General features: G+C 34.1%; 1 protein-coding gene across 7 annotated transcripts in view; it reads left to right on the top strand.

Moving 5' to 3' along the window:
* The window catches only part of PPA2 (inorganic pyrophosphatase 2), an 82,814-nt gene that overhangs the window by 50,042 nt on the left and 17,358 nt on the right, over positions 1 to 15,414 (top strand). For 6 of the 7 annotated variants that reach the window (XR_013446423.1, XM_036094779.2, XM_036094782.2 and 3 more), the window contains 3 exons: positions 4,805 to 4,932; positions 7,346 to 7,431; positions 14,753 to 14,822. Coding sequence is in view for 6 of the 7 variants with exons in the window: in XM_036094779.2 (XP_035950672.1) it covers positions 4,805 to 4,932; positions 7,346 to 7,431; positions 14,753 to 14,822 (284 nt within the window). In the remaining variant the exon portion in view is untranslated. The remainder of the gene's footprint in view (positions 1 to 4,804; positions 4,933 to 7,345; positions 7,432 to 14,752; positions 14,823 to 15,414) is intronic. The other variant, XM_078069039.1, reaches the window with a different exon arrangement.

Raw genomic sequence — 15,414 nt, 5'->3', positions numbered from 1 at the left:
GCAGACGCTTAACCATCTGAGCCGCCCAGGCACCCTAAGAGAATGATGGGTTTTGACTAAGATATTTTAGATTAATTTCTTTGCTTTTATAAATTCCTAAATCAAAATTAGTTAAGAAAAACTAAATTAAACTGGAAAGCACTGAACTTGGAAAAGCCAAATTGAGCTTTAAAATTTGTTATTATATTACATCATCATTTTCTGTTTTGCCTTATAGCTAGCATTTAATAAAGAGATTTATAAATATTCCAATGGATTTATGTAGAGCTATGATTATTTATAAATTATATATCTTTAGTTTTAATATAAAAATTCTCTTAAGGAAACTCCATATAATCTTTGTTAATTAAATTTTCATGTTTGGAAACAGCTTTGTTATAAAGTAAACAATGGCTGTATACTACTTGTAGGAAGTATGATACCTTTTATGAAGCTTTAAAAAAAAACTAGGGTGATAAATATTTAGGTGACTGCTTTTAATTGTACTATAAATTGTTACTTAATATTGCCAATTACTCCTTTTTAGTTCTTTGATACTTTAAATTTTATGTAAGTCTGATCTTTACTGGGTTTTGTTTTTAATTTTTTCTTTCATTGGTAATTCCTCTCAGTTCTGCTTTCTAAAAATACCCAAAATTGACCATTTGTCACCACCTCCATGCAACTACCATTTATCTAGACCCTCATCATATTTCATCTGTATGGATTCTTCCTGTAGCTTGTTGCTTGATTTCCTTCTTTTACTTCTTCCTCTACACAGTCTTTTACCTACACAGCAAAAAGAGCGATCTTCCTAAAACCCATACTCCTCAGCCCAGAACCCTCTAATGGCTTCTCATCTCAAGGAGGATGGCCCTTAGAGTCCTTTGTGACTGGTCTGCGGCTGCTTCTCTCATTTAATCTCCTAACACTCTTTCTTCACTCTGCTCTAAACACAGGGCTTTCTTAGTCTTCCTTAAACATTTTAAGCACACTCACACTTCAGAATATTGGCACTTCCTTTCTTCCTCTCAGGACTCCTCCTCTTCTAGATATTTGAATGAGTTGTTGCTACACTTCATCCAAAAATTTGCTAAAATACATTTTATCAGAGGCTGTCCCTGACCTTTCATATCTAAAATACTCTTTGCAGAGCTAGATACATAATTGTAGATTTTTATGTCTTTTTCTCATCTTTAAGTATTTTTTTACTCAGGCCTAATTTGACAACAGATATTTTTAGCAACATGTTTTATTGAATTCTTTCAAAACATTCAAATTACTTTTGCAGAAACAGTCTTTTTTGTACTGGTAAAATCATTTCCTTATATAATATTTTACTAATTCTCATGATTATAACTACTGATACAGTTGGCAAAAATGTTTTGGGAATAAACATACCTGATGCATGATAAAGCTGAAACTTAACTGGTACAAGCAAAGTGTGGACTTCATTCCAGAGTTGTCTACCAGACTCAACATACAGACCACTATGGACATCGGTCAGAATATTTTACAGAAGTGGAAAGTCTTTGCTAATCATCCAGGGAGTTGATCAAGTAGATCTCAGTTAAAAGAGTTTGATTTGTAATTAAAAACAAACTGAAGTAAGTTTAGCTTGATTATATAGAAGAACTCTTCTAGATTATTCTGATTTTATTGTTGGGTTAGTTCATCTTGAAAATACATTGTATAATTTTTATAATAGAAACTTCCATATGAAGTTAACTCCAAGAATGGAAATAAGTAACTCCTAGAGAATTGCTGCTTTTCTTAACATATATTGTAAAAAAATACATCTGATGAAAAATTCTGGAAGTGGATGAAAGTGATGGTTATACAGTATTGTGGGTATACTTAATGCCACTGAATTGTACTCTTAAAAATGATAAATTTTATGTTGTGTATATTTTACCACAATAAAACTAAAAAGTACATCTACACTTACATTCTTTTAACATAAAGAAAACCTGTGACAATGTAACTCTACAGTATAGAAGAAAAAGCAGAATTCATGGAATTAGAAGACTTGTATTTATATGATACTGATTATGCCATGAATGTATTAGATAAAGTTTGGCAGTTCTTTTGCATTTTCTTAGCTGTAGTTTTCTTACGTTTAATATGAATGTACTCAGTTCTCAGTCTTATGAAGAACAGATGAGTTATTCAGTTTATGAGGAACAAATGAGGTCTTTTTTAAACTCAATCAGTTTATAGATTGTATGTGTAATTTTTCATATTTTCAGAAGGATAATTAATTGAACTGGCTATTGGTATGGAGATTTTTGGCTTGAGGCATTTGCTGTTGAGGTTTTTAAAATGTTTTAAGTTGTGTATTTTGAATTTTTTGCTTGTTTTGTTTTTCTGTGTGAAAACACACCTTTTTTTCTCTAGGTTATAATTAATTGAGAATGGAAATGTTTATCTTATGTTTGGAGTGTTTTATTGGGCATTATTAAATTGTCAGGGTTTCTGTTATCGGTGTCTTTGCCTAACAGGCCTTCTTTATAACGTCTGAAAAGAAAGCTGCCTAAGCCGAGTTAGATATTGGATAACTTAGCTTTTCCTTTCTTATTTGAAGTGACTGAGTTAAAAAAACATTTACAAAAAAATAAAAATTGCAGTGGGATAGAGAACAGTAGATTGGGTAAGGTACAATGATAAAGTGATGAATCAGATTTAAGTAATAGAAAATTATTTATTTTGAACCATTGATTAAATTGCTTTTCTGGTTGTTCACCTTCAGTGAACTTAAAAGATTGCTTTTTCCCTCTAAGAAGAGAATGAGTGGGAGGAACTCAGTCAATTTAAGAGATATTTTGCAAAAATACAGAATGTGGAAAAACGATTAATAGAAAGCCACTTTAGAAAGAAGCACTTTTTATACGCTAAGAAGAAAATCAGAATTTGAAGTGGAAACAATGAGTATTAGATGAAATATATACTGAGTGTTCTATTTTGGACATGACAAAGAACTCTATGACCTAAGATACAATGTATAATACTAAAAAGATCTTAGTCTTTAGAATTCACTATCTTAAACCTCTTCCATTACTTAAAAAGTATGTATTGACTATGATTAATAGATAGGTGTGCCCTGTGTTCAGTTTCAAGTGATTATTTTTTCCCTTAGTTGTAATATTTCTGTTTCCCCCAGAATAACTTGAGATAGATGTGTGGCCCATTGATGTATTTAAAAATTTTTAATTTGATTGCCTTAAGGCAGCATACTCAATCTTCCATTTGCCATGGTTTCTGCCATTCTTATGCTGTCTGCCTTATCACACTCATTTCACTTACGTGAAACATCTGGCTTCTGGAGACATATGAAACTATTACTAAACCTTAGCAGGCAAAAGGCAAGCACAACAAGCAAGAGCATAATTCCCGTCTAACTCATGCCTGCAAAATGCTTACCTCTCCCTATCATGCCCAGTGAGTGGGGATTCCCATGAGACTTGGATGAGCAAGTCTGAAACCAGTGATCTTTGAATTATCCCAATGCATTGTGTCATCTATTTTTAGTTACAAGTTTCTAATTTTTCAAGTGCTGTCAAGTCCGTTATGTTGCGCATAAAGGACTATGCTAAATTTCCCATAAGTCACAGTCTTGTGGAGAGTAAAGATTTCTAGTTTTAACGAGTTATTCCTCATACATTTTTTGAATTGATATTTATTGGAAAGGATACATTCTTTGGAGACCTCTTGGGAAGGGCCTGTTATTAATATAGTAATATTTCCTATTATATTTAAATGAATCTCCTCAAAATGTGATGGTTGAGCTGTTTTTGTGGTAATAGAACTTAAAAATAAATCCTGGAAATCATTACAGAATTTGAAATGAAAAGCTGAACCATCCAGATATCACTCTGTTTAAAATTGCCCTGTTTGCATTCTCTTTTGTACTCTGCTTTATTTTTCTTCATCAGGCTTTTACCACTTAACATTTATATTTGTTTCTCTATTTGTTATCTGTCTCTTCTTACTATATAAACCATGAAAGTAGGGGCTTATTTCTGTTTACTGTTCTACTTCATTGCTTCGAACAATGTCTGACACAGAATGAGAAACTAAGTATTTGGTGTGTAAGTGTGTAAAACCCTTCTCATCTGACTTTAGTATATTCTCTTCTGGGGACTGTCCTCTCCATCTTATCTTTAGTGGTCCTTTAGCTTAATATTTCTGAAACACAGATCCTGATGTAACTTACCTTACTCTAAGCCCTCGATTGCTCACAGAATGACATCAGTCCTTAAGCATATCTCACTTAATCTTACTACATTGCTATTTGTCTCTTTCCTTTAATTAGACCTCTGAGCTCCTTGAGGAAAAGAACTTTGTTGTCTTCATCTGCTTATTCCCTGTGCCTAACATAGTATCTGAAGGTGCTTAAGAAATGTTTGTAGAATGAAGGAGTAATATTTTACATATGAAAAAAATCTCAAGTCCAGAGGTGGTATGATACATGTTGATGATTATGCTGCACGTTAGCTGCAGAGGTGGATTCCCTCAGTCCAGTGCTCTACCACACAATGAAGGGGGGGAAATCGGAGGGGGAGACGAACCATGAGAGACTATGGACTCTGAGAAACAAACTGAGGGTTTTAGAGGGGAGGGGGATGGGGGTATGGGTTAGCCTGGTGATGAGTATTAAAGAAGGCACGTACTGAATGGAGCACTGGGTGTTACACGCAAACAATGAATCATGGAACACTACATCAAAAACTAATGATGTAATGTATGGTGATTAACATAACATAATAAAAAAAAAAAGAATGAATTTCAGTTTTTAACAAAAAGTATTTTGTTTCTTCCCTTGCAGATATCGATGATGTTAAGAAATACAAACCAGGTTACTTGGAAGCTACGCTTAATTGGTTTAGATTTTATAAGGTGCCAGAAGGAAAACCAGAAAACCAGTTTGCTTTTAATGGAGAATTCAAGAACAAGGTGAAGATGATAATCTTTATTTTAAAACGTACCTTGTGATACTGGTACGATACTTCTTTTAGTTTGGGGGGTTTCTTATGTGAATATTTGTATATAACATGGTAACAAAAGTGCTTTATACTGACTTTAAGGACATTATTTTATCATACATATTTAAAAGGATTTTTTTTCAGGAGATCTAAGTGAATTAAAAAGTTTGATACATATATATATATTCATCTCTTTATCTATTGACATCTCCCTCATCTCAGAAAATGAAGTACTTATTTACTCCTTCATTTTCTGTCCTTCATTTTCAGTCTAACTCTGCAAATTGTGTATGAAGAAGAAGCTTCCATTTCCTATTCTGGAGAGGAAAAAGTTACTTACTTTACTTAATGTAAATCCAGAGGGGCTTCCCCCTTAAAAGTTCATTCTACCATGACTGACGTAAGCTGCTTAACAAATAAGAAAACACTTGAATTATCTTACTGTCATAGGATTTTTCTAATAGAATACCACAGAGTTACCATGAAGTGTCTCTAATATGACACAAATGGAGAAAATGGGCCAAAGACATCAAGTCTAAGTCATGGAATATTTTTTTAAAGTTAATACCACTATATAAATTACACATTATACACCAACACTTAAGTGGGTACTAATAAGTAAAGTATGTTTTATAAGTAAAATAAGCCATGTTAATGGAAACTTAAAAATTATAATATCTTGCTATGTAAGAATTTATTGCTTGACCTAGTATTTTTGAAAAGGCACATTCAAAGAATCCTTAAGATCTTGAGGGCTTTGTCTAAGATTTATTAAATGTAGATATAAAACTATTATTTTCAAATAGATACTCTTACTTAAAAATAAAGTATTGAAAATTTATAAGATAAATTATTTTTTATCTTTTTCCTGTAAAAAATGTTATATTTTATAGTTTATGTTTGAACTTTTGTGGCTCCTTATTTCCTGAGGGTAAGATTGCTAAATCATGAATTTATAGAGTGAGGTGGTTTGGGGGTGGTTGTTTTTTTGTTTTGTTTTGTTTTCTTTTGCTTGATTTTGATAAACATTAATTTTTTTCTGAATGAAGACTAGATCATTGATAGAACCTGGTTTCGGAACATAATCGTCTTATGCATTGCTTTTTACCACTTCTGTTTAAAACACAGTGCCTAACTCAGGAAAATTAAGTTCTATCTCTTCACCATGTTTGAAAAGATGACTCCTGTGCTATCTAGATTTTTCCTGCTGACCCCTTTAAGCAAGTGGAAAAGTGATTCTAAATATTCATAATTATCTGAATGATTTGGTTAAAAATCTTTCCTTATATTATCCAGACAATAAATTGGCTTTTTTGTCCCATTTCTTTTTTTTTTTTTTTTTCCTGTTCAGACATCTTGGCTCTTTCCATAGTTTGGCTGTTGTGGTTTTTGTCCCATTTCTTAAGTGGAACTCCCCAGCACCACTTCATTGAACCATACTCAGGCAACAATAGAGCTGAGAGAACGTTCTTTTTTTCAGAAGTAAATTTCTCATTACGTCTTGGTTCCCAGGATTCTTTATTTTCTTCATTTCTTACCATATGTGTTTAGTTGTCATTGAAGGAGAAAGGAGGTAGTATGAATTGGTTAATATATAAGGACTCTCCTTAAGGAAAACTAGCAACATTTGGGGGGGGAATCAAAAGAATTTGCTGCTTTGGAATAACAAAGCAGGTGTTCCTTTAGATATGTATCTAGCAAGAGGCATGTATTGTTGATTTTGCATTTTGGGACACAGTATGAATTTATACTAAGAAAAAATTTGAGAATGTGTAAGAGGTTTACTTAGACAGTGGATATTCTAGAATGATTATACAGTTAGACTGCAGTTTTGATGATGATGAAATTAATAGGTATAAGCGTACTTACAGGCAAGGGACTGGACTAAGCACTTTGCATACAACTTACTTATCCTTTCAACAGCTGGATAATTTTAAATCAGGTGTTGGCAGCTTTTTCTGTAAAGTACCAAATAGTAAATATTTTAGACTTTGTCGGCCGTATGGTCTCTGTCACAACTACCACCTCTGCCATTGTAGTGCTAAAGCAGTCATAGGCCATGCACAAATGAATGGGCATGACTGTGTTCAGTAAAACCTTATTTACAGAAGCGTGGTGAGCTAGATTTGGCCTGTTGGCCCTGGTTTGCCAACCCCAAATTACATTATCTCCATTACCTTCTATTAAAGATGAAGAAGTTAAGACTAGTGAGATTAAGTAACTTGCTCAAAAGTCACACAGCTGATAAAAAAGGATGCCAGAATTTATACTCAGGTTTGCCTAACTCCAGAGCTCATATTCTTAAAAATAAACTGTCATAGTGAGAATAGTTCCATGCAAGTATAATGATGTGATCTTTATGTCTGTTTTTGGTTTGGAACTAGGCTTTTGCTCTTGAAGTTATTAAATCTACTCATGAATGTTGGAAAACATTGCTTATGAAGAAGTGTGATGGAGGGGCTATAAATTGGTAAGAATTTGTCTTTCTGTGTAATGTTATTTTATTATTAATGGTACTAAACAGCCATATTATGCTAGTCACGTCTGATTTTTTTTTTTAAAGAGTTGCAATTTTTTTTTTTTTCATTTAAAGAGTGCTTATGGAAAGCAATACCAAGTGCTGGACACTGTGAAACTAGGGATTGACATGGTCCCTTTTCCCAAGGGATTTATAGTTTAGTGGGGGATACTGTTGAGTAAACAGGCATTTTAATTATAATACATTGTAATATGTGCAAAGATGGGGTAAAAAAAATTAGTGATTTTTCAGTATGCAAATGGTTATTTTGTTTATGTGTAACTAGCACATCATTTCTTGATGAAATAGTAATAAGCCTTTTTTCCAGCATGATCTGGATCACTAGCTGATTGATGAAAGGGAATCAAATGGTAGTGACATACATAACTCAAACATTGTATTCCTATTTTTTTTTAATTTTTTTTTTTAAGATTTTATTTATTTATTTGACAGAGAGAGACATAGCGAAAGAGGGAACACAAGCAGGAGGGGTGGGAGAGGGAGAAGCAGGCTTCCCGCTGAGCAGGGAGCCTGATGCGGGGCTCCATCCCAGGACCCTGGGATCATGACCTGAGCCGAAGGCAGATGCTCAACTGACTGAGCCACTCAGGCGCCCCTGTATTCCTATTTTAGAACATTTAAATGTACGTTTATTTATTCCTCTTTGGATATAGTGCTAAGACCTTTTCTATATAGGTTCTAAATAAATTATATATATTCTAACAAAATATAGAATAGAACACCAAGATAAGATCCTCTAATCCTTAAACCGCTTACAGTTAAAAACTCATATAGATTTTTAGGTTCTTTTTTCTAAACCTTTTTTACAGTTTTCTTTGACACCAAGTTATTATAGTGAGTCACCTTTATTGAGGCTTTTTAGCCTTAGTAGTTTTAGAGCCTACTTATAGAACCTACTCTCTTTCCACACTCCCTTCTTTGATGAGCATAATTACTGCTTAAATTATGAAATAGTAACAAGGGCAACTCACATAAACAGGTTTAGAAACAAAAACAGTGGGCTCTGATAAGCCTGACTGTAGGAAGCAAACACAGATTCTATAGCGTACTACCCAACTTCATTGTCCCCTTCTCTGAATCAGGAGAAATTGGGAAGCTATTCACTCTCCAACAAATACTGATTTGAGGGTCTTCTGCTGGGGACTGTGCTGGTATTAGGATTATTGCTGTGACTACAATAAATAGAGTCCCTGCCCTTTTGGAGCATGAAGTCTGGGAATCAAGAAAGACATTAAAGAAATCACTAGAATAGGGGTGTGTGGGTGGCTCATTCGGTTAAGCAACTCTTGATTTCAGCTGAGGTCATGATCTCAGGGTTATGAGATCAAGCCCCATGTCAGGCTCTGTGCTGAGCATGGAGCCTGCTTGAGATTCTCTCCCTCTGCCCCCCCCCCCCGCCCCCCGCTCGCATGCTCTCTCTCTTAAAAAAAAGAAAAAGAAATGATTAGCGTAATCAGGCAGAGTAAGTAATTAGTCTAAAGAAATATTTTATCCATGTCATCAAGAGGGTCATCTTGCCTACAACACAAATGCTTGCTTGGGCATTATACCTTCAGATTCTGTTCTCTTGTAAGTTCAAGTAATACTGTCAGTTCGTTGATCTTCTCCTTTCCTCTTACCTCTTATGCAGACCACTCTTTTTTTCAGCATAGTCTTAAAATTTAGGTGGTTGTTTCTAATTTAAATAATACAATTTATTAACAAAACTGGATATAACTGAATGCCTTCTAGTTCTGACTATCCTAGTAATTAGTAGACCTAGGTATTCTTTATGATATTCTAAGATAGTCTAAGTGAGCTATTCATGTGGTGAGCTCCTCTAAAAAGAAGGGGTCTCTCGGTGTCCAAAGAAGTATTTGCTTGCTGTTTGCTTTCGTCTTCTTCCTTATGGTACTTTCTGAAAAGCTTTTGCAGTCCTTGAAGGGTTTATATGTTTTCCAGGTTCCTCAGCTACACAGCTAGAGACTATTGCTTTGGTTAGTTTTTCTATCGCTTGATGTCATTCCTTTCATGCTGAGTCTAATTATCTTTACTCTGAGGGTAACTTTATTTGTACTCTCTGGAGTCATTTTTCTGTAGCCTCCTAGGTAATGATAAGGATTATGTTAACAGTAAGAATTGCGATTTATTGAACTTTGTACTATCTTTGAAGTGTTTAATATGTGTTATCTAATTAATACTCACAAGAGTCCTGTAAGATACGTATCATTGTCTCCATTTTACACATGAGGAAATTGAGACCACATAGAGATTAGGTGATCTGTCTAAGGTCACACCGAGTGGTAGAGCCAGGATTTAAGCCAGATTCCAAACTTACTCTCTTACCAGCTATATTCTACCTCTATCTTTTTAAAGAAATACTACTAAATAATTTTTTTAGCTTAAAAATTTTCAGGACATAAGTTTCTGGGCATAAATTTTATGCATCTAGATACTTTAAAGTCAGAATCTTCAGATTTTAACTCGTTTTGTCCATTTTCTTATTTTTATCACTACTTGATTTGTAAAAATATATTCATAGTAGTAAAGTTTTTATTTCCTTTGTCTTAGTAAATTGCTTCTTTCTCTTAATTCCTTAAAATATACACTGTTAGTGATTAACAACCTCCCCCTTCCTTTTTAGCCTGTTTTCCCTACTCAGTTGAGTTTAGGTCCACATTTCTTTTTTCTTTTTTCACAGCATTTCTCTCAAATCACGTATAGTGTGTTGTAATTACCTAGGAAAACTTGGAAAATTCAAGTGCATTGTCTTCTTCTTTAAACCTAGTGAATTAGGATCTCTGAGGAGTAGGGTCTAAGCATCTGTATGTTTTAAAGCTTCCTATATAGGTGCTTCTGATAAGCCTCTCTGCTTAAGAACTGTAAAGTCCCAACTTCTAATAGAAGAGCAAACAAGTCTTCTAGGATTTGGCCCCTGCTACCTGTCTGCCCTCATTTTCCATCACTTTTTGCCTCTTACTTCAGTTCCAACAAGTTAGAAACACTTGTCACCCCACAAACACCATGCTCTGATTAACTTCCAGGCCATTCATGCTGTTTCCTCTGCCATGATTGTCTTCTCATTTCTTGAACTCGATAACTTACTCCTCTTTTTGAGACTTAGTTTTGACTTCGCATTCTCTAGGAAGCTTTCCCTCAGACTAGCCTCGTGCTAGCTGGCATGCCAGGACACTGCGTTTCTTGCTCCCTGTGAACTTCTGTCATTGCATTTACCAGTTACTAACTGCTTGGTTTTTGAATTTGTCTCCTCTTCTGGAACATAAGCTTCTCCAAAGCAGATGAATAAAGCTACCTTATTCATCTTTATATTCCTTATGCCTGACATGTGGTAGCCACCCAGTAAATACCTGTTGGAGTAAATTGTTGACTAATATTTTAAAACCAACAGGTATTTGTTGTTTCTCAAATCTAGTGCAACTCTTCTGCTTCCAGGATCCCTGCATGTATTAAATTCTGTAATTGATACTTTGAGTAGTCTCTTTATGTTGTTATTTTTATTCTTTTTTGCCATTGCTTAGTATTTACTCTGAAAGCTGCATATTCTTTTAACAGAGAGAATTTGATTATTTCTATTCTTCCCTAAGGTAACTTTCCACTATGTTGTAGGAAAAATAGACTTTTTACCATTTGAGTTTTACTGTCCAGCTCCTTTTGGTCTTTCTTCCACCATGGCTTATTTATCTACCTTATTTTTAAGAAATCAGAAATGTACTCTTCGTTGTGCCAGGTTATTTTATTTCCCTAACCATTATTTATTCAGACCCATCTGTTTTCCAAACTTTTCAAGTTTTGATGGATTCCCAGATGCACTTCTAGAGCGTCTGAGTTTTTTAATTTAATTTTTCATTCAGTTTTAATTCAGTTTTACTTTATTTAATTCAGTTACTTGTCATTTACTCGTAAGTTGTTTTATATTGCAACTGTTTTCTTGTTTAATGTACTCTATATAGTACTGTCAGAATTATCTTTGACAAATATAAATGTGATTGTCATTTTTGCTTAAAAATGTCTTGTGGCTCCCTTTGATCTTGGAATATAATCCAGCTCTTCTGTATGTTAAACTACTTTTCCAGCCTCATGTTCTGTCCCCTCCTATCTCATTGTCTTTCCTCCGTGAATGCCTGTTCATTCTTCAAGAAGCAGTTCTGCAACGAATTTTTATTTCTTTTGGGCAGGATTACCTATACTCTCAGATGATTGCTGTATACTCCTCTGTGTAGAACTTGGAGTGTTTTATTATTTTTTTATGCTTTAAATTGAGTTTGTATCTGAGCACTTAGTGACAGGACTTGACACATAGTAGTTTACACATGCTTACTGAATAACTGTATATATTACATATATACAAATATGTCTTCCAAATTGTGTAGGTCTTAAAAGTGTTTCTTTTTACCTTTCTCGTGGAAGGTGTACTTGATCTATGTATGGAGAATTCCAGTTCTTTTAGCTTTCTATAGGTTTACTTCAACGTTACTTTTCTTCTGTAAACTCTGGAGGCTGTGGTCCAAAATCATTGTCATTCTTATCTCCTTAAATTTTTTCTCTCCTTTTTTCTTGACTACTTTGCTTTAGAATGAAAAGCCTTGGCAAATCTATATCCTGGACACTGTCTTTGAGGATTCTCATGACTTTGATTTGAGATTGTCTTGAAGAAAATAATTTTCTCTTTACTAAAACGTTCCATATTGTTCGCCTTGTAAATTTCATGTGTCTATTATTTGCAGGTAATTTTTTATTTCTATATCTTTTTATTTAGTCAGTTATTTTGCATCTATTATGTATCTATTAATACACCTTTTTATTATTTTTAAATGCAGTTTGGTTTGTCATCCACAACATTTTTGGTATTGCTGATCATCTAATGTCATGTCTGCTTATTTTGGTCAGCAAGATTGTGTATAGGCTATATAATGTTTGTAACTTTAGAACAAAATATTTAGTATCTTATTATAAAAAGGAAAGCAGCACATTCTCCCTAGTCCTTATTTTAAATCTCATTTATAATAGACACCTTCACCTTAGTCATCCTTCCTTTAAATGATTACACTGCTTCTCCTCTTGCAGGCCATAGTCATAGTTTAAGACTAAAAAGAACCCTAAATATTATAACCTGCACAGGGGCTCCATCATTCAATATTGTATCCCCAGCATCTAGACATGTCCCTAACATTTAGTATAAGAATAATTTTTTGAATCAATAAATATGAATCAGTATTAACTATTTTTACGTAAGGGCCAATTTAGAGAAAATAAAAATGTTTCCTGAGAACATGTCTTCAAACATTTAAAGTACATTAAATCCTGAGGGAAATATATTACAACCCAGATTGTATAGTTTATTTAACTAAAAGGATGTCGATAAGGAAGTTGGCACTGTTTTTTAGCTAACAAAGTGCTAATAGAAGAACCGATTGGAGAAAAAGTAAACAAGAGGCTTTGTGATCTCTCATCTTTATATTGGTGTGTCTTGCAAGAATTTCTTAAGTCTATTTGTATATACCTTACATTTCATTCTTGAAACAGCCATTACTAATAATTTGTCCAAGGTGAAAACGGCAGAGCCTCTTGGCTTTCCTCAGTTACATTGGTTACTTGTTGAGATATTTTACTGGAGATATTTAAAAAGTTACTCAGAATTTTAAAAATTTACATTGTTGGCTTTAATATTGACTCTTTTCTCCCATATCTGTTGATGGTTTGCTTTGTCGTAAGGGGCAGAGGGTTATTTTAGAAATGGGTTATCAGATTTAACATAAAATACCAGATACCCAGTTAAATCTAAGTTTCAGAGCAATATGCCTTTTTAACATAAATGTCTCATGCAATATTTGAGACATACTTATACTAAAAAATAGTTTGATCTTATTTGAAATACAAATTTAATTGGGTATTCTGTATTTTATCTGGCAGCCCTATTTAGAGAAGACTCCCCTGTTCTCTTACCATCATTTTCCCAGAATTTCCAAGGTATGTTTTACTTTGGTTTAGTTATAATGTTAAAAACATTGTATATGGCATATTTAGCATACACCATGTTTTCCTTAGAGGACTAGCACTTAAGACTTCGCAGTGTCTAATTTTTTGCCTTGTTCTTTTAAAATTTAGGTTTGACATTCTTTAGGGAAACATCTGACTTATAAGGCCTTACCTTTTTCAGTTTTTAGCCTACTTAAATATGGGCTGTGGAAGAGAGAATACAAAATAGTATTAAAGATATTATGCCAACTTGCATCAAATATTATTCATGCCAAGAATGAAAATAAATCCCACATTGTGAGTCTGGATAGAAAGCAGAACAGCCACTTAACTGTAATTGCTATTACCCAATGTCTGATTACAGACAGATATAATTACAAAGATAAATAAATAACTAGACAGATCTTTTTATCAATATATCCCAAAATATTTCACAAAAGCCATTATGAAAATGCATTTGATAATATATATCTCTTAAGTCTACTTGGAGGGCAAGTATGTGTGTGTGTGTATGTGGGTTTCATCTTCTTTAGGGATCTGCTAATTACTTTTTCCTTTGGCTTTAACTCCTCTGCTGCCTCTTTCTGTATCCATTTTAATCTGATTTCTTTGATGAAATTTTTAAAAATCTTTCTTAATATGTTTGGGAGGAATGATGCCTCTGCTTTCATCCAGGAAGTAGGAAATACACAATGGGCGACATGCTTGTGGAGACAGCCTGTCATTCCCCATTGTGTGGGAAGGCTTTGACCATAGAAGGGGCTCCTGCCTACGCCTTCCTGACCTTCCCTCCTGTAAGAAAACCGAGTTTGCATATTCATGTGCTTTCCTCTCACCACTCTTGGTTTGCCTAGCCTTCCACACCTGTCTGAGAAAGAGCTACCATAGCATCTTTCCCTGGCCAGCTACAGTGTTCATCACCTCACTTAGATGAAAATTCTTCCTTAGAGTCATCATTCCGTGGGTCAGGTTTGGTTTTTCTTTTCCTCACTAAAGGCGAAGTGTAGTTGTGGTGTACAGTCTTTTATATACCAGGAGATTATTTAGATTTGTATACTATTATTTAAATTTTAAAAAAATTCTAGAATGTGCCGTGCTGTGGAGCACTATATTTATAACTTTGCCTGCAAGAATGTACAAATATCTCAGTTTATATTCATTCAGGTCCTTTTTCACTGGATTTCTACATTCAACGTGGAGTATTTGGAGTTGGTTTCCTTTTTTGGTAATTACTTCTTTTTTATCCCAATTAATAATACTGTCTTTTCCTCTCCAGCACAAACGTGCAGGTATGTGACAGCCCTTTCCATTGCACTCAAGAGGAAGCAAGATCAATAGTTGAACTGGTAAGGGGCAAATATTCAAAGCATCCTTTAATCTTACAAATGTCACAGGGAAATCTAGCAGAAATTCTGAAAAATCTAGCAATGAAATGTATCAAGTCTTTTGGGAAGCATAGTTAAAAAAATAACATTAGAATCTATTTTTTTTTAATCTGGAGAATTGAAAATCTTTTCGTTGAATTTTTAAATTCTGTTTTCTAAAGTACATTAACCACATTGGGGCACCTAGGTGGCTCAGTTGGTTTAAGTGTCCAACTCTTGCCTTCAGCTCAGGTCATGATCTCCTGGTCATGGCTTTGTGCTCAGCAGGGAGTCTGTTTGAGGATTCTCTCTCTCCCTCTGCCCCTCACCCCCACTCATGTTCTCTCTCTCAAAAACAATTTAAAAAATACCCTTAAGGTATATTAACCACTTAACTAATTTCATATGAAGCTACTTTTGTTAAAATCACCAATTTATTGTTTATATGCATTTACTCTCCTTGTACTGTCCTGTTCCCATGAGTGACCCACCATCCATTGTCAAAATTATGATTGGCTGCTGGTGCATGTGCATTTTGGCTCAAGAAAAATGGAAGAAGACTATTTCTCCTTTT

The sequence above is a fragment of the Halichoerus grypus genome, chromosome 3 (genome assembly GCF_964656455.1).
Source record: "Halichoerus grypus chromosome 3, mHalGry1.hap1.1, whole genome shotgun sequence".
NCBI classification, from domain to species: Eukaryota; Metazoa; Chordata; class Mammalia; order Carnivora; family Phocidae; genus Halichoerus; species Halichoerus grypus.
This window is presented reverse-complemented; position numbering and strand designations above follow the sequence as displayed.